The sequence below is a fragment of the Arachis duranensis genome, chromosome 1, assembly GCF_000817695.3.
Source record: "Arachis duranensis cultivar V14167 chromosome 1, aradu.V14167.gnm2.J7QH, whole genome shotgun sequence".
Lineage (NCBI taxonomy): Eukaryota > Viridiplantae > Streptophyta > Magnoliopsida > Fabales > Fabaceae > Arachis > Arachis duranensis.
Window position 1 is genome coordinate 95,128,030 of NC_029772.3, and position 19,562 is coordinate 95,147,591.

General features: G+C 34.7%; 3 protein-coding genes and 1 long non-coding RNA gene across 5 annotated transcripts; 2 read left to right on the top strand and 2 right to left on the bottom strand.

The window, feature by feature from the left end:
- Positions 1 to 3,482: 3,482 nt before the first annotated feature.
- On the bottom strand, positions 3,483 to 5,981 carry LOC107463996 (uncharacterized). Its single transcript, XM_016082901.3, has 3 exons — positions 5,673 to 5,981; positions 5,486 to 5,591; positions 3,483 to 3,979 (listed from the first exon to the last, which is right to left on the bottom strand). The coding sequence occupies exons 1-3, from the start codon at positions 5,856 to 5,858 to the stop codon at positions 3,897 to 3,899; spliced, it is 375 nt and encodes a 124-aa protein (XP_015938387.1). The 5' UTR covers positions 5,859 to 5,981; the 3' UTR covers positions 3,483 to 3,896.
- Positions 5,982 to 6,647: 666 nt separating this feature from the next.
- LOC107463971 (peroxisomal fatty acid beta-oxidation multifunctional protein MFP2) lies at positions 6,648 to 12,427 on the top strand. Its single transcript, XM_016082865.3, is given in 18 exon segments — positions 6,648 to 6,944; positions 7,446 to 7,517; positions 7,950 to 8,015; positions 8,322 to 8,375; positions 8,458 to 8,525; positions 8,609 to 8,690; positions 9,244 to 9,299; positions 9,400 to 9,702; positions 9,788 to 9,874; positions 10,243 to 10,419; positions 10,421 to 10,549; positions 10,667 to 10,830; positions 10,907 to 11,161; positions 11,294 to 11,415; positions 11,512 to 11,633; positions 11,731 to 11,879; positions 11,966 to 12,104; positions 12,218 to 12,427. Coding segments are annotated over 18 exon segments (2,175 nt in total). The 5' UTR covers positions 6,648 to 6,850; the 3' UTR covers positions 12,254 to 12,427.
- A 2,311-nt stretch (positions 12,428 to 14,738) lies between these two features.
- LOC107464017 (uncharacterized) lies at positions 14,739 to 16,307 on the top strand. Of its 2 annotated transcripts, none has more exons than XR_008008358.1 (4): positions 14,739 to 14,995; positions 15,419 to 15,562; positions 15,650 to 15,991; positions 16,141 to 16,307. It is a non-coding gene; the product is annotated as an uncharacterized LOC107464017 (long non-coding RNA). The 2 variants fall into 2 exon arrangements; XR_008008359.1 differs by having other exon boundaries at positions 15,674 to 15,991.
- Positions 16,308 to 17,435: 1,128 nt separating this feature from the next.
- Positions 17,436 to 19,344, bottom strand: LOC107464008 (inositol transporter 4). Its single transcript, XM_016082908.3, has 3 exons — positions 18,805 to 19,344; positions 18,009 to 18,722; positions 17,436 to 17,918 (listed from the first exon to the last, which is right to left on the bottom strand). Exons 1-3 carry the CDS (start codon positions 19,342 to 19,344, stop codon positions 17,436 to 17,438), a joined length of 1,737 nt encoding a protein of 578 aa, XP_015938394.1.
- Between the last annotated feature and the right edge of the window lie 218 nt (positions 19,345 to 19,562).

The following is a 19,562-nucleotide window of genomic DNA, read 5'->3' on the forward strand; positions in this document are numbered from 1 at the left end:
CGAAACCTTTAAAATTTAAACATACGAAATTTGGATATATTATTTATTTTCATTTACTTTTTAACGTACGTTCCATAAAAACTATTTAAAACCTCTAAAATTTAAACATTTAAACCCTAGATATAAAAAATATCCGAAATGATACCTTCATTTTTAATAATTTACTTTCATTTATTTTTAATTGTACATTACTAAAAAAATCCAAAAACTCTAAAATTTAAATATTCAAAATTTAGGTATAAGAGACATTGGAAATAATGCCTTCTTTTTTAATAGTTTGTTTTTATTTTTTATTGTACAATCCCAAAAAAATATCCCAAATGTCTAAAATTTAAACCTATGAAATCTAAGTACAAAAAATATCTAAACGTGATGTGTTTTTATATCATAATTAAAAGAGTTTTTATTGCTCAGATTTTGAATTTTCTTTTATTAAATTTTAGATGTTCTTTTACAATGATTTTAGATTTCTTTTGTTAAATTTTAAATACTTTTTTATAATAATTTTAGATATTTTTTATTTGGTTTTAGATTTTTTGGATTTTTTATTTGATTTTATTTATTTTTTGCTTGTTACAATCTAATTAATAGTTGGTTGTTGTTGACTAGTATTTTAATTGATTAATTGATGTCAAAATTATATACATCATGTATAGCACTTCAAAAAATGATTAAATGAGTAATAATAATAATTATAATTAATAAAGAAACGACAAATAATGAAGAACATGGGTTTCGGGTGAAATGTCACTTGCACAAAGAGCACCGGACTACTGTTCATCAAACTTGAAAGGTAAGAGACTAAGAGGTAAGATCAGAGCTCTTGTTATTAGCTCTGCTGAAAAGAAAAGAGAGAATATAGTTTTGTTGTCTTCTTTCATGCATTATTAATCAGGTACCAGAAAGCTGGCATTTTGTCTAAATTATTAATACTGCATGGACCGTTCTTTTAGTTTACAACTGTTTTTTTTTTTCTTCCCCTATATTCAAACTCAACTCTTAACATAGCTATGTCCTTAATTAAAGAAAGTAAGAAATCCAATGACACAAAGATATATATGTAGTGGTACATTTGTTGAGCAATAATGCTACGTACACATACTGTTTGAAAAAGAGATGGCTAAGGCTATATAGTAGTAGTGGAAGAGGAAAAGATCCTTCAAAGAGATCTTATAGTATATATGTAATAATGCAATGTGACGTTTTATGAGGTCTCTTATGAGTTTTATGCATGATGCACATGCAAATATTCCATTTTAAGATTCAAACTTCTATGCATAAAATTAAAATTGGCAGAGCCATGTACGATGAAAATTGAAACCAAACCATGGGCTAATGGACCAATCAGTTATTGAAAGATATATACAGCTGGGAACCAACCAGAGAGACAATTAAGCATTGTAATCACAATAAATGGGGTTCAGACCAACTCAAAAAATAAAAGAATAAATAACCTCAGAAATGGGTAAATACTCAATCTTTTATCTTTATTCTTTGTATAAGCCCTTGATTTTACTTTTCTATTTTTCCTTTTTTCTTTCTTCTTTCTCTTTCTCTCTGAAATAAATTATACATATTCTATATATGTGAATAATTTGTATTATTCAATATAATTCCACAACCACTATCCTCAACTCTTTTGTCTGCCTTTATTTTGAAAGTTTCACAAAATTAATGAACCAGCAAAAAAAGTGTGTGAACTTTTTCCATTTATAATTATTTTCTTGAATGCCAACTATTTCAAAATTCAAACTTCATTAATAATTTAATGACAAAGAAAGTGGCATACTTTGATGCATCTTTGCAGGATGACAAAATCCACTCTATACTCCTACCCATTCCCACAACAAAATTATATGAATTTAGAGTCTGCAAGCTTTGGTTATTCTGATTCGATTCTAGAGTCAAGATTAGAATTCAAAATATTGTTTTAACTTTTTAAGAACAGGCAAGATGCACCAAAAAAGCTTTAAAGCTTGCAGTACTATATGTGGACCATTCAGTTACTCTTTACCCCTTATCTCATGCAACTAACGCTCTGGGTTTTGGACATGTATCATTTGGTAGGGTTAATAACGACAGTTGACCATAATAATAATAATAATAGATACTAATTACTTTATTTATTTGTTTACAACTATTCTGAGTTACCTGAAGCAGATGAATTTGGATTTGAACGTGAGATTTAAACTTCTTTTTGGAGTAACGTCCGATGTCTTCTGGTATCGCTGTTCGAATTTCTTGTTAAGAGGTCGGAGGTAATACCTGCAAGAGACTCCAATACTTAAGTTAGCAAGAGTTTTAGGTATGTTTTTTTGTAGATTATAGTTTGAAGAATATCTAAGGGTGTCAGGGTATTTATAAGTATAAATGTAGAGTCAAAAACCACATTTTAGAATAGTTCCAGCTTTGATGATGGATAGTCGTTTCTTTTATTAGAGAAGTTGTTGAAATATCCCTTTTAAATTAATAGGAGATATCGAAAGAGTTAGTTACTTATTTAGATAACTAAGACTAAACCCATATCGTTGTGTCCGACCTCTTATAAGGTCGGATAAGTAGTAACAAAGATCTGAATATTGATATCTTTAGAATGTCGATTGAACTTTATTCATTTTGGTCTGGCTAAATTATGAGTCAGAATATGAACATCAATCATACTAAGTGTATACTAAAATCAATCACTAATATAAAATACATAGTAGAATATAAAATATAAATTATAAATAAGTTAAAAAATATAGATCTTTATATTATATAGTAACTAATTTTAACGATTGATTTTAATATTTAAATAACCTTTTTTATTTGCTTATTATATTATTGTAAAAATGTTTGATAATCAATGTGAAGTACTGAAGTTAGTTTAGATGACAAATTCTTTAATCATCTCTGTATATACTAGCGTCTTATCAAATCGTTTATACCCGTCAAATCGTATTTTTTATAATACAAAAATTCAAAATCAACTATAGTTGAAGGGTTACCAATTATTTGCAAGTAATCTTCGTAGCTAAAAAGTACCAAGTGTGAATTTTGTTTAAATACAATTCTCAAGAAAAAATTATAAGATGATAATGTCAAAGCAAAAGATATTTTTCTCTTTTGATCTGCTTTATTAGTTGTCACACGATGTCAAACACTCACTTTACCTTCTCATTGTCGTCTTCACAAAGCTGAAAAGATTACAGTGATCCATGACGCCACACATCATGTGTTTTTACTGTACTTACTACTACTGACTGGACTGATTCAGTAGTAAACGAACTCGTCCCATTTCAAAGAGAAAGCTATAATTTCTCAACCCAGATTAATATATTTCATAATAATAAGATCCGACTACCGAAAAATAAAAAAGAAAAAAGTCTTTGAAAAACATCATGTGCAAACAACATTACTATAGTAACTAGTACTTTTGTTTTCTTTCTGGCTATTAGGCATAGTGGTTCTATAATTAGTATCGAAACACCACAAGGGGGATGGGATCCTCAACATTCCACCATTGACAGGATTCTCAAATGTAATATTCACCATGTCAAATGTAAATTTCCACCTAAGGAATGCAAGTGAAATGTTGACATCACTAAGGCAAACCCATTCTTTGGAACCTAATCGGCTAACCCTGTCCATGTGAAGTTGTCACAAGTTACATACACAGCCTTTAAGGTCTGACAAGTCACAAATATTTGAAATGTTAATGAGACATTATGTGTTCCCAAGACTCCCAAATCGAATAAAATACAAAGTAAAGCAGAAAGATCAAGATGCATGAAGTTAGATATACAAGGACAAGAATATCAAAGAGTTTGCCCTACCAAGGATTCAATACATACAAGAGTTAATATAACAGCATAATCACAAGACTCTTCAACATTTTTGTCACCTTCAGCATGTTGCTAGCCAGACTTAAAAAGCAGAACTGCTTTCTGATCCAAATAGAAATAAACAAAGTGGTTTGTTTCATGAGTCACATAAGAACCTGCGAAAAGAGGGAGGAGAGGAAGTCTATGAAAACACTTGATTTGTAGACTAGCCTTACCAATGTAAACAATACAATACATGAGCATTGATCAGCAAAACTCACTCAGAAATCTCATGTCATTCTAACATAAATTGGTGCTGATAAGAAAATGAATAACCTGGGAAATACGGTCAATTTATTTAATTCTTACCCACAAAGATAAGAACATATGAAAAAGACATTTCCATATTGCTCCAAATATAAGTAAAGTCCCAGCAATAGACAAGTTACAACTTGACAAAACAGAATCGTGAAACATGGAATGTATGAAAAAGAAGTTTTTATGTTGCTGCAAATGTAAGCTTCAACATAAAACAAATCACATTTTGACAAATCAAATCATGATATATGGAACATGGACAGAATATCATATACATGAACAGAGAACATCCGTTCAAGTAGAAAACTGGAAGAAAATATGATTTGTTGGAATAATGAAAAGAAGAAAAACAAAGTTGGTGATCGAGCATTAAATTGTCCCAGCACCTACATTTGTGCTGTTTTATATATATTTTTTAATAAGGGTCTGTCTGTAATATCATAAAAAATTAAGGTATTTATATGAATAAGGAGCCCGATATTCCCTTACTCTGAAGGGTAAACTATTTAGAATCATGAATACATGTAAGAATGTGACCATCACATTGGTTAAATACTTAAACTCCACAAAATACAACCTCAGAAATATTTCGCATGTTAAATAATCCAAATCTTACTCCCTTACATGTATAATTAAAGATACAACAAACCAGCATGCATTATGTCTGCAATATTGAGAAAACAATTTTGATCGATATACTATGCCTGTATTCGTTTTCATGAAAAGAAATGGAAAAAGAGAGGTGTGAGCATAAAAAATTAGCAACTAGCATTGCTGAAAAGAAAACTCTCCAGTAATCTACAACACACAGTTAAAAATAACCAGATGTTGAACAACTGTCTCTAAAATCCTGAACAGCTAAATCTCAGAAGGAAGCTACAGGCTAACTCAAACTTAAATATTTACCATATCTACATGTACCAATTAACCATGGGGTTTGAATACCTGTGAGAATGAAAAATGTTTGGATGTCAGGGATGCAGCAAATGCACAATGTGAATGTGGTGGTAGACAGCAAACTGATTGAGTATGGTTACCCCAAGAAACGACTTAATCTGATAAATGATAACACATTAACCTCTTCATGTTCTTCCCCAAATAAAAGACCAATTCAAGCCGCAGCAGAGCACACTAATCCAATTGAAAAGTACCTTATTTTTCAATAGTCAACCTTGAGCTGAATTCTTTCTCCAAGAAAGAACCAACTAGGTCAAAAGTGTAATTCTAGGAATGCAACAAAACAACGCATTGTTTGATTAAAGCAACCACATTTGCAGAAGAAATCAATAATTTGAATGAAACAAAGAGTAAATTGAGGTCGTTAGATCTAAGCCAATGAAGGGAAAGGTGAGAGATGAGAGTACCAAAATTGCGACCAACGATGCAATGCCAAGTGGGACCATGCCTCTTGTCGAAGACCTTCTTGATGTGCTCCGCAACATCTTTCTCGACATTGCACTTCTCAAATGCCTGAATGATTTGATTCCATTTTGAGAAGTCAACAGCCAAGAGAGAGAGAGAGAGAGAGAGAGAGAGAGAGAGAGAACTAACGGAGACGGCGATATCAACGGCCTCCCTTTGCAAGTCGGGGGGCATATCGGCACTCTTGATGATGATCTTCTTGGTGGGAGGGGGCGTTGCTGTTGCTGACGATGGCTTTGGAGCATGTTCGTCGGAATTGGGCCTCGCCATCAGAGTTCCTCCTCCGATGCTCTTTCTGGTGTCCTCGCCGCTCATCACACACACACTGCACTCAAGTCTCGTCGTTTCTGCTTCCTTTTTCAATGATTCATTCTACTCTCTCCTCTCCCTGCTTTTACTCTCTACTCTCTACGTACTGTCTCAGAAAAACACGGACACTCTTGTTTCTTTCTTCCTTTCATATCTTCCAATTAGGCAATCACTTCTTGTTTTTGGACGCCATACTTGGGTTGGGCTTTTGCATCATCCAAACAACTAGGCCCATCCTTGCCAAAAATCCCAGTAGCATCCAGTCCAAGAAAAATAGCAACATCGAGAAACGTGAACATTGGGAACATCAATCTTGCACGTAAGCAAGATAACGCTAAACGAGAAGATAATTTGGTAGTTGTAACATGAAATAAATATGAAAATAAAAATAAATTTTATACTTTTCCTTTTATATTCTATTTTTTTCAAATTATCTTAGTTGAATGATGCTTATTTACTAAAAAAAAATTTAAAATTAATATTTAATTTAAAAAATATTAAAATAAATAAATTTTAAAAACTAAAATTTATTACAAAAAAATAAATTAAATAAAATTTAAACATCAACTCATAAATAGACACTATAGAATTAGTCATTATCTTATCTTACTCAATAAATATAACCTTAAAAGGCAAGAAAAGAGAGTTGAGGTGTGCGTGAGTATGGAGAGTAGCGGCAGGATATACACAAAAGACAAAAAGTATGAATATTATCACAATGGGTATACCCATACTGTAATAAATAATCTGATTTTGTGCACCTTAATGATGGTCAATTTAATGCATAATCATAGGATTAGTAGAAGGAGGAGAATATAAGAGATCCACGTTGGGAGCTACTTGTTATTATTACGTTTACAAAGTCACTGGTTTACGACACCTCCAACTCTCTTTCTTCTTCATTGAGCTCCAAAACATTCGCATCACAATCAAATCTCCTTTCCCTCATAGCTAGCTACTTTACACTGCAATCTCTTCTCCTCCATTAGCAACGGGAAATGAGTAAAGGACGCACCGTCTTGGAGGTTGGAGATGATGGGGTTGCCATCATCACCATCGTCAACCCACCTGTTAATTCTCTCTCCTTTGATGGTATAACAATGAGCAAATGCTATTTTCTTCATTCTTGTTTTCTTGTGCCAATTCCGTTACTAGCTATCTTCTCTTTCGCGCACTTTTATTCTTTTTGCCTTTATTATATTACTGTTGATTAAAATTAATCAGATCTTGTTCCGCCTCTAATGCTTAATGATTAAATATAAAGTACTTTAACAAGTCAAATGAATTAATAAATTGATCAGTGATGCTGTTAATTCCAACAGTGTGCGTGGGTTCTTTTTATTGCCCATAGCAACTGAATTGTGTTGACTCTGATCGAGAATGGTCCACACCAGAGGATGTGGAGTTTAATGCATTATTGAATTATCACATGCTTTTTATGCTTGGGCTGCTCTGTTGTCAAAATTAAGGATAATGCAACAGTATTCTTTGGAACCTCGACCTTTCACTATGCAGATTCTTTTCTATGATTCTCTGTTTTACATTGTGTGGCTAACCTGTATTATATCTGCTCCACCTCCTCTCTTTCTCCAGTATTGCACAGTTTGAAGGAGAGTTTTGATGAGGCTTCACGGAGGGATGATGTTAAGGCTATTGTTGTCACAGGTATTGCAACATGCTTCTGAGTTGAGCAGCTTTTATCTTGGATGGAATGGCACTTTTATTTTATTTTATTTTTCAATTTTATAAGATAATCTTGGTCCTTATGCCAGGATATCCCCTTGTTAGTTTAAATATGGAACAACTGAAATATGAAAAGAAGAATGCCATACCTCACAGATTGGGCCTATGACATTTTACTCAAATCCCCACCCTCCATAGCCAAATGACCTATGATCAAGTCATTCTATTCTTACAGATTCATTGTGTTCACAGATTAGTTGTCATTGTCACATTTGATAAACTAGAGTAATAAACTGTGTAGAACAAAAGATGATCTATGATAAGAAGAGAAAACAAAATCAATCAGTAGGCTAGTCTTGAGATTCACCAGAGATAATTCTTGCCTGCTCGCTGATCTTATGTTTACTATACCAGGTGCAAAGGGAAAATTTTCTGGTGGCTTTGATATTAGTGCATTTGGTGGAATTCAAGCAGCAAAAGGTACTAACTTTAGTTTCTTTTTTCTTTTATTTTCATGGGTCTTTCTATTATTATGTTTAGGTGGCTACTCCAATGAAGATTTAATAATTGTCATTATGTGAAGATATATCATTTTGATCATTAGATGATAGATTATAGGGCTTGATTTTATTTGAAGTAAAAGTGTTACCTTTGTTTAAAGTGTTGCAAAATAAATAAGTTACACTTTTTAAATAAGGATCATCATGAGAAGATGTTTTTGACATTTTCATGGGAGTAGTTACCGTATGTTTATACTCATTTTCTGACTCTGTCTCCTCCATACAGAGCGTCCAAAACCTGGATGGGTATCAATAGAAATCATCACTGATACTGTAGAAGGTACATAATTATTGTCAAATTTCTTATTCACCATTCATTTGACAGTTTCTGTTATGTTGAATTCACCAACTTCCTCTTTCAGCTTCAAGGAAACCCTCTGTTGCTGCCATTGATGGCCTGGCCTTGGGTGGGGGCTTAGAGGTTGCAATGGTATGCATTACTAACTGTTTACATAAGAGAATTGGGAAAAAAATTGCAATTTGTTTAAAATGTTAAAAATCTTTCTCCTGTAGGCATGTAATGCCCGGTTATCTACCCCAACTGCTCAACTGGGTTTGCCAGAACTTCAACTTGGAATCATTCCTGGCTTTGGAGGTATGGCTGCTTTAATTTCAGTTGAATTAATACCTCTATATTTAGGTTTACTTGTTACACTTCTACCAGCACAATACTTGGTGTATGTATTGAAATTTAGTTCATCAAGAACATGAAGAAAGAGATCGTAGGAATGACGGAATGAATACAAGAGAGAGAGTTGAGGTGGTGTTAATTATAGAAAGGATGGTAGAAATAGAATCTCCTTTCAGGTGGTATTGATATGTTTGGAGAATGGAAAAGGACTTAGTGATCCCGTCAAGGAAAGTGGATTGGATGGAAGTTACTCCTATAGCTAGAGGTAGAGCGAGACCAAAAAATAAAGAAGCTATTAAGGGAATTATTAAAAAGGATTTCAATATAAATGGTTCAAACATGAATATGATACACATAGAGCTCTATGATATCGTTTGATCCATATAGTTGATCTATTTAGTTGAACAAGGTTATATTGTGGTGTCAAGAGAAGATAAGAACAAGGTTATAGTTGATCTACCTTTTAGGTTTCTGTTTTCTTTATTTATTGTTAACCCAGAGTTATGAATTTTCTTAGGAACACAGCGACTCCCTCGTCTTGTTGGTCTGACGAAGGCCCTTGAGATGATGCTGGTATGCTACATTTTATGCTTCTTGTTTTACTTAACCTTGTCCAGTGATTTCAATTAATCTCTTTGACACTTCCTGATTTTGTTTTTCTTTATGAATTAAGACTTCAAAGCCAGTTAAAGGGCAGGAAGCTCATAGTCTGGGGCTTGTAGATGGTTTGGTGTCAGCTGATGCATTGGTAACCACTGCTCGCAAGTGGGCTCTGGATATTTTGGAGCACCGACGACCATGGGTTGCTAGTCTTTACAAGACTGACAAAATAGAACCACTTGGGGAGGCAAGAGAGATATTGAAATTTGCACGTGCTCAGGCTAGGAAACAGGCTCCTAATCTCAATCACCCTTTGGTTTGCATTGATGTTATTGAGCAAGGAATAGCTTCTGGTCCCCGTATAGGACTCATGAAGGTTGTCATTTGTCTCCACTACAATTGTTTTCCCCTTTACATTGATGTTGCAGAAATGTTAACTACATTGTATTTGACCTTTGCAGGAAGCCGAAGCATTTGATGGACTGGTAGTGTCAGATACATGCAAAAGCCTGGTTCATATATTCTTTGCTCAAAGAGGAACAACCAAGGTTGGTTGAAATTGTGTGTTGACTTCATCCTTATTTTTTCCATTTTGAGTGAGGACTGAGAGTCATGTTTGCAAGGCTATACAACTTACTAAAATAAGTCTTCATATGATATTTTAGAAACACATCTTAGAATTTCTGTTCTACAATACATGTCTTAATCAGTAGTTTGGAGGCTTTGTATTTCTCATTACCCTAAGAAGGTAATATGGTGATGAATAATGTTTTGAACCAAGATTAGCTACCCTGATGCTCATACTAGATTTCCATATAAATGCTATTATATACGAATATCCAATTCCAAAGGTGCTAGTGCCTTCTTTGTTTTCACTGATTGCATCTTCTGCTTAAACATGTCTTGGCTTGGAAAGGTACCTGGGATCACTGATCGTGGTCTGGCTCCAAGGAAAGTTAAGAAGGTTGCAATCATTGGAGGAGGATTAATGGGCTCTGGAATAGCAACTGCTTTAATTGTTAGTAACTACCCTGTCGTCTTGAAAGAAGTAAATGAGAAATTCTTGGACGCTGGAGTAAATAGGGTTAAAGGTAAAGAACAGACACTTACAGAGCCGTGTCAAGAAAGGGAAAATGAGCCAGGACAAATTTGAGAAGACCATGTCTCTTCTCAAAGGTTCTCTTGATTATGAATCCTTCAAAGATGTGGACATGGTGATAGAGGTGGGTTTAATGTGCTTCGGTATAAGTTTGCTCATTGGCTGTCATTAATATCATGGCTTCACATTGTTCAAAAACCTGTTCCATGTTATAAATTTTTGTTGTTTGATGTTTGTACAGGCTGTTATAGAGAATATCTCTTTGAAGCAACAGATTTTTGCTGATCTTGAAAAGTATTGTCCACCTCACTGTATTCTTGCTAGCAACACTTCGACAATAGACTTGAATTTGATTGGACAGAAGACAAAGTCTCAAGATAGAATTGTGGGAGCACATTTTTTCAGGTGGTGTCCTGCATTTCAGAATTCTACATTTCCTTGCAGTACATTTCTGATTGAATCTTGACTTGTGCTTTTGCAGTCCTGCACATGTTATGCCCCTTCTGGAAATTGTACGAACCAATCATACATCACCCCAAATAATAGTTGATGTGCTAGATATTTCAAAGAAGATCAAGAAAACTCCAGTGGTGGTTGGAAACTGCACTGGATTCGCCGTTAATAGGATGTTCTTCCCATATACACAAGCAGGTCTCTTACTTGTTGAACGTGGTGCTGACCTTTATAAAATTGATAGGGTGATAACCAAATTTGGAATGCCAATGGGGCCTTTCAGGTATTACTGCTTGGATATATGAATGACATCCAAAATCACTTTGTGAAGGGTCTAATCAATGGCATCCACGATCACTTTATTACTTCCACTGCGTGCTATGATCATATAATAATCCTACATCTTCTAATGCAGATTGGCTGATCTCGTCGGTTTTGGAGTGGCCGTTGCAACTGGCACGCAATTCATTCAGAACTTCCCCGAGCGGACCTATAAATCTATGCTCATTCCTCTTCTACAGGAAGAAAAGAGAGCAGGTAAAGATAGACTGCATGGTAGCATCATTTGAGGAGATATGTGTCGAATACTAAGTAATTTACTGAAAACCTCTTATTAATATCTGCTTCTAACAGGTGAAACAACCCGCAAGGGGTTTTATTTGTATGATGGGAAACGCAAGGCTAGCCCTGATCCTGAATTGAAGAACTATATTGAGAAGGCTAGGAGTATTTCTGGCGTATCTGTCGATCCTAAGGTAATTTTAACCCATTCAAATCCATGAAACAAGGTTTGAGTTCAAGTTTTAGTATAAAACAGAACTTGATCTGATGTTGTGGTTTTAACCTGGACAGCTTGTCAAGCTATCAGAAAAGGACATCATAGAAATGATATTCTTTCCAGTGGTGAATGAGGCTTGTCGGGTCCTCGACGAAGGCATCGCAGTCAAGGCAGCAGATCTTGATATTTCAGCTGTCATGGGCATGGGTTTCCCACCTTACAGGTTTGTTTGTCTTGACCTCTTGATGATTAATCATATGACATTATAGCTATGTCACACTTCTTTAAACTTTTGGATAATCTAAACAGGGGAGGTCTCATGTTCTGGGCTGATTCTCTTGGATCCAAATACATACACTCAAGACTGGAGAAGTGGTCTGACTTGTATGGTGGATTCTTCAAGCCTTGCAATTATTTGGCTGCTAGAGCTGCTAAAGATATTCCTCTGGTCAGAAACCTTAGCAATTTGTATTCATTTCCAAGTTATTTAGTCAATTACATTATCAAAGATTTTTTTGCCATTAGTATTACACTTACTGAATTCCAACTGTTTTATTGCAGAGTGCCCCCAAGGACCAAGCCATGTCACGGTTATAAGATGCAAACAGCTTATTGCATGTTTTAGTTTTTGAATTTCTTTTTCGTTGATTTCTACTTTCAAAAAATAGGAATATGATTGAGAAATAATGTACGATGAGAAAATAAAATATTTGAGGACAGCAGAATTGTTTGATCCAAGTATTCATTTGTATTTTATGGTTCAGTACTTCAGTTACACTTGTGGGTTTAGTTATTGCTATAAATTTTGTTAGCACTATAATTTTTCGGAGTATGTTTGAATGGCTAATTCTTTTTCTTTTTATAATTACATATGCCTTTTTAGTTTAGCGGTTCAAGAATGCTGATCCATGTCAACAATATTAATCAACTGATAATCCAATACTTAAGGTGTAGAGAATACTACTTAACCGTAACGTGTATGGCAAAGATTTACATGCATTCGAGGCACCTTAGTTGGATTTTTTTTTTTTAATTTTACAATTTGTTGGGCGAATTACATCGACTGATATTTTACACTGTCATGGTCACCGCAATCCACCATTGGACTTATATTTGATCATTCTTTCGTTTTTCTCTCGTTACTTTATTCTAATTAATCTTTGATTGCACCAGATTAAAAAAAAATAATGAATGCATTATTTCTAATTCCATGATTATTATAATGGTCGTTACTTGGCTGAAGCGTGGGAGAACTGCGCATTAATCCACCCAAGAAGTATTTTGACTTCCCCAAATCAATTTGATTACATATCTGTTTTCTACTTCTTGAAGCAAGCTAACAAGTGCGTTTCCGTGACAAAACACTGAATTTCTTTTTAACTACATATTTATTATATTTAAAATTACATAATTATTCTAATGATAATTAATTAATATTAAGATAATTTTAGGCTATTTAAGCTCATTTTTTTTATTGTCTTTCAAATAGTTATTTTAATTAGTTGTTTGTATATGCATAACGTGTTTTCCTTAGCAAGTCTTAAAAAATAGCATATTATAATTATTTATTTATTAGCTAATTTTCTGTTACCAACTCTTGCAACTCCTCTTTAGGAAAGTTTAGCAAGCTTTAGTTTATGGTATTTTGTCAGCTTTAAAATGAGTAATTATGTAATTTTTTAAAGTATTAAAAATTGAAACATGACTTTTTTTTCTAAATTATTTTTAGAAGATGGATTCTATTTTTTCATTTTCGTCACGTTTTTCAAGTAGCACTATCTCGTTCTTGTAATCAAATTACAAGCCAACTGAATAATTAAAATAACTCATAGGGAGTTTCAAGAACCTAGAAAAAGGAGAAAACCAACCTGTCCAAACACGGCAAAGCAGGCTCTGACCAGGGACGACACCAGCGACGGACGAGGACACAATGACGAGAGACGCACCGGAGCAAAGAGATGCGACGACACAAAGCAGGAGCTAACAACGCAGTGTTGAAGACGCACCAAAACTAGCGATACAAATCAGAGGAGCAGGCGATCGTGACTTCTGAACTCTGAAGTTCGATTGTTCGAGACTTCAGGAGAGGTTGACTCGTGTGAGAGAGAGTTGTTGAGTGACATTGAGAGAACGAGGAAGAAAAATTTAGGATTAGGGCCACCCTTAACGTGATTTAAAAAATTAAAAAAAATCAGTTTTTAATATTTTAATAAATTATACATTTATTTCTTTTAAAATTTTAATTATAATATAATCTAACTATGGTTAAGATAGTAATTCAAATTAAAAAAAATAAATATCCAATTAAAATATGACACATCATAAAAGATAATTTACATGTTATTTTTTAACCCTTATTTTTTTTAGAGAATTTATGGTTTATAATTTAAAATTTACGGTTTAATAATTAATGTAAACTAGCAATTTTAAAATGTTATTAATATTGGCTTAAAATCTATAATTAAACTCTTTAACTTTTTTTTTAGAAAATTGTTATTGGAAGAAAGAAATATTTGTTTATTTCTTAAAATAAAGGGTGAAGTATAATTTTGGTCTCGAAAGTATAGGTCAAAAAATTTTATTCCTCAACTTTTTTTATACAAAATCATCCCTAAGATTTAGTTTGATTTTAAAATAGTTCTTTTTTTCTTAAATTTTAAATTTTATTACCCAATTACCCCTAACTAAAAAATATTATAAAATAAAAAAAATTAAAATTTGAGTGCTTGCAGTTATAGTGTTGGGAATAAATATTAAAACATAATCAAAATTTATTATTATTATTAATTATTTATTATTTATTATTATTTAAAAATATAAAATAAAATATATTATTTAATTATTTTACTAAAAAATTAAATTAATAAATAAAAACAATAAATTTTAATAATCCAGCCACAATTGTAACGGGTCCTTATCCATGTGAATACACCAATCAGTCAGCAACCTGTCAGCTTGTAACAAAGCATCATGCTTTCCTGATGAATGAATGTATCATCATATCATGGGATATACTTATTAATTTACATCTTATGTACATACATTTGTATCGATTTTATCCATTTATCCAATAATCCAATTCCAAACGTCTCTCTTTTGTTCTCCAAAAGCACTTCAATTACACACCACTTTTCAACAACCAAAGTACAAGTCGTTTACACGTAAGACCCTCTTTTGACGATGCTCACCCGCATATCTCAGATCTCACAGGAAGCTTTGGACCTCCGCCCGCCGGGTTCTCCTCTCAGCTCTCTGCTCCGCTGCCCTCACCTCTCTCACTCTCACACCTTCTCTTCTTCTGCCTTTGCTCTTCGTTCTACAGCTTATGTTTATTTCGATGTGAGTTTCTCCATTCTACTTCACTTGGTCTCGGGGTTATTTAAATCGTCATGCCAACTTGTTTATTCCCTTCTTTCGCAATGCTCAGTTGCTTCACCTTTTATTTGATCAAGAATCGCATTGATTTTTGTTATGCTTATGCTCTTTGTTAATTCTTACTGCCATTACTAGCTAGCTAGGTTGATCAATTGTTTCCCCTTCTATTTTCGCACTAAATAGTCACACCAATTTCGCTCTTAGACTTTGATACAGTTAATTTATGAGGTGCTGTTGTGATGTTGGCCGTTACTTATAGTTATAATTGATGGCTGCATAATAATTAAAAGTAATGAAAGTTTGATATGTTTTTGGAAGCCTTTCTATGTGAATTGGAGTGAGTTTGTGTGTTTATTTCAGCATATTCGTTGAATTTCCATGTTGTAGTTCAATTTTCTGCATTGGAAGAGGCATTGCTTTTCTACTCAACCTGCACTAGAACTTCCGGCCGGTAAGATCGTGGATGTGCCGTTGGCACAAACTGGTGAAGGTATTGTAGAATGTGAACTTCTCAAATGGCATGTCCAAGAGGTGATTGTATTCCAACATTGCTCTATTTGTCAGCGACTGTTGGTGATTCAGAAACTACAAAGTCACTTGATTCTGATCAAATATTAGTTAATGAGTCCGCATCGGCTACAGCGGCTCTTGGTAATTCAAATAATGCAGAGCTACTAGATTTTGATCTTGAAAAAGGGAAATGTGCTGCGGTGTTATCAACACCTGCTGTAAGGAGTCTTGCAAAGCAACATGGTATGGACATAAATGAAGTATGTGGAACTGGAAAAGATGGAAGGGTATTGAAAGAAGATGTGCTCAATTTTGCTGCTAAGAAGGGAATAATTAGAAATGCATCTGCTGCTTTGCATGCTGATAATGTAGAGAAGTCTCAAGGAACAGAAGGATAGAGTGTGACACCTGGTATAAATCACCATCAGAGGATAGGATACTTCCCCTAAGGTAAAAGCATCCATATGAATCTGAACCCCTTTTCTTCTGTGTCTTTCTTACGAGACAATGATACATGTCAACCTGGAAAGAAAACCGTGACGACCTTGAATGTTGCAATAGCTTGGAAGTTAATTATTTTCTTCTCTATTCTCTTTTAGGGGATACCAAAGAGCAATGTAAAATCAATGTCTCTGGCTGCCAAGGTCCCACATTTCCATTATGTAGATGAGATAAACTGCAATGCTCTAGTGGAGCTTAAAACATCTTTTCAGAAAAACAAACCTTCTCCAGATGTCCAGCATACTTTTCTGCCAATATTAGTCAAATCACTGTCAATGGCCCTCACCAAGTACCCCTCTTTGAATAGTTGCTTCAAAGAGGATTCAATGGAGGTCATATTCAAAGGTCTGTCTCTTAAACATTACAGGCTGAACTCTCGATATGTCTTGCTAGCCTTCTTTGAAGGTTGAATGTGTTTGAATTTTGGTAGATTCAACGTTTTTCTGGTTAGAGTTGGTTGATATGTGGTGTCTGTTAATTCAATGGTTTATTTGAGGCTTTAGCCGTAAATGTGGATCTGACAAGATGGGTTTACTTGCTATAGGTTCACACAACATTGGAGTTGCCATGGCTACTCCAAATGGTCTAGTTGTACCAAACATAAAGAATGTCCAGTCTCTTTCAATCTTGCAGGTTAGTTTTCAATCATATGATTGCTTTATGCACACATTGTTATTATGATGAAAGTACATGTCCGTCATTACTGATAAATATGATTCATAATTTGAACTGCTTGAACAAAATATTTCACTCTATTGGACTCAGCTTCTTTCGCTGGACTGGTGGTATTGGACTCAGCTCTGGAATGGAGACTTGGGAGAAAAAAAAATAATTTATGAAAATATTAACCTAATTCTCTAAAATATATTAATTATGTGCTTAATTTGAAACTTTTTATTAAAAATAAATTATTTGAACTTTCTAATGTATATATGAGAAAATATTATTTTTTCTAAAAAAAATTGTATTCTCTTTTTGTATGATCACTTTTTAATCTAAATAGTAAAAATAAATAGAATAAATAAGAGGTTGAATTCTTTATGTATTCGTAATTTTTATGTGAAATGCAAAAATATTTGACTATTTTAATATTTTGTACTATTATGGTGGCAGTATAATTCGTCACTGACGTATAAAAAAAAGTAAATTATGTAAAGGCAATGTTTTGTGATTTTTTTTTAATTATGAAAAAGCAGAACATACAATGATGTTAATACACAATTTAGATTATTTTTGGGGAATCCATTCCTAAAAAAAGCTAAAATGTGTAGAGAAAATAAAAATAAAAATATTCATACAACGTGCCCCTTCTTATTTAATGTGTTAGATACAAATTGACATACATGGAGAAAGAGAACTAACAGCTTCATGATATCATATCATATCGTTTTATTTATTTACTAGTACTTGCTTTCTCTTCGTCTATCTTTGGATTGGTGCAATCGCAAGGGTTGAAACCTTTCTGAAGCAACTTCTCGACCTCTTCAAACTGAAGCCCTTTGGTCTCTGGTACCAATAGATAGATGGCAATGAGCCCAATTGTGGAAAACCCAGCAAAGAGGAGGAATGTTCCTGCAGCCCCAAGTGCATGGATGAGTGACAAGAATGTCAAACTCACTATGAGATTAGCACACCAATTTGAAACTGCTGCTATGCCTCCACCAATTCCCCTGAATCTCAATGGGTAAATCTCTGAGTTCAAAACCCAAGGCACTGATCCCATTCCAGGAGAGTAGGCTAGGATATATAGTCCCAACACTATAACTGCAAGCACTCCAATTTTGCTTGGGCATCCATCAGAAAACCACACGCGCTTTTGCTCACCGCACACCGCTCTGACTTCCTTTGTTTCCGCCAGGCATGCTCCCGGAAGATGCTGCATCATGTTCATTGATTATGTTAGATTAGATTAGACTAATACATAGATATATATATAAGTTGAAAGAGATGGAAGTGATGAACTTACATTGCCCCCAGTGCTGGCACAGAAGGCACATTCAGCTTTCAAACATTTCATGCAATTCCATGAAGAGACATTAGGGGCATCAAGATAAGCCTGGCATGTAGCGTTAGCACCGAAGCTGAGAGTGTCAACATTGTCAATTGGAGGAGCGGTGGTAGCTGCCTGATAGAAAACTCCGGTGAGAGTGAGGAGGCAAATGATTATTGCAATAAGGGATAGGAGCATGAGCTTTCTCCTTCCATATTTATCGATGCAAAGCATGCTGAGGATAGATCCAACGGCGTTGAGACCAGATGTGACGAGGGAGAGTGCAAGTGCGGTAGATTTTGATGCAATGCCGGCAAACTGAACAATGGTTGGGCTGTAATACATGACGGTGTTGATGCCAACGAATTGTTGAGCGACTTGAGCAGTCACGCCTGCATACAATCCTCTTCGAACAGCAACGTTGCTGAAAGCAGCCTTCATTTTCTCTCCAAGAGTTTGACCGATCAACCCTTCCTCTTGCTTCTCTTGTTCTACGGCTTCTCTCATTGCTTTTATCTCCCCTTCAATCTCGTCTGCTCTGTAAATCTTTTCCAGGATTTTTCTTGACTCATTTTCTTTCCCCTGGTTGTACAACCACCTCGGTGACTCAGGAAGGGTCAGCATTAAAACGAACTGAACCACCGCCGGAAGTCCGGCCACCCCAAGCATCCAACGCCACGTTCCAGGAGTCTATATATTATGTTATATAGTTTAGTCAAATATGTTAAATGACCAAATCTTTTTTAGTTATTATCCGAGTAGATATATATACCTTGGTGAATGCGAGGTTGATAAGGTAGGAGAGGAACTGGCCAAAGGTGATGAGGAGACCATTGATACAAACGAGAGCTCCTCTAATGGCAGCTGGAGAGGCTTCTGAGATATAGAGAGGGGAAGTCATGGAAGCTATGCCAACTCCAAAACCAACCAAAATTCTTCCAACGACGAGGACCCAAGGAGCAGGGGCAATAGCCATGACTATTGCGCCAAGAAAGAAAACAATATCAGCCCCCAAGATAGAGGTCTTACGGCCGAGCATGTCGTTCATCCATCCACCAAGTGCAGCACCAATGATGGCTCCCGCTACCGCCATACTTACAATGACTTCCTGCAACCATAATTTCTTATCAACTTCTACAAAGTCTTCGCGAATGTAAAGCAAGGCTCCTGAGATAACACCGGTATCGTAGCCGAAGAGGAGACCTCCAATTCCGGCCGATAGAGCAAGGCGCATGATGTAAGGCGAACTAGTTGCTCTTTTCCAGAATTCCGTGAACTCTTGCTTACTCGCTGCCTCCGGCCCTCCTTCCATTCTTACTGATCACCTTATTAATTTAATGTCAACCCTATTGATGATTTCTAACTTTTCTCTACCACTTGCACTCCACGCTGAAAATATTATTATTCCATCCATCATTGTTTATTTATACATGCAATTAATCTAATGAGTTTCATAACATCATGCAGACTTTCAATTTATAAAGTAAAATTTGATCTCAACGATAATTAATCAATAATATCTATTCTTTC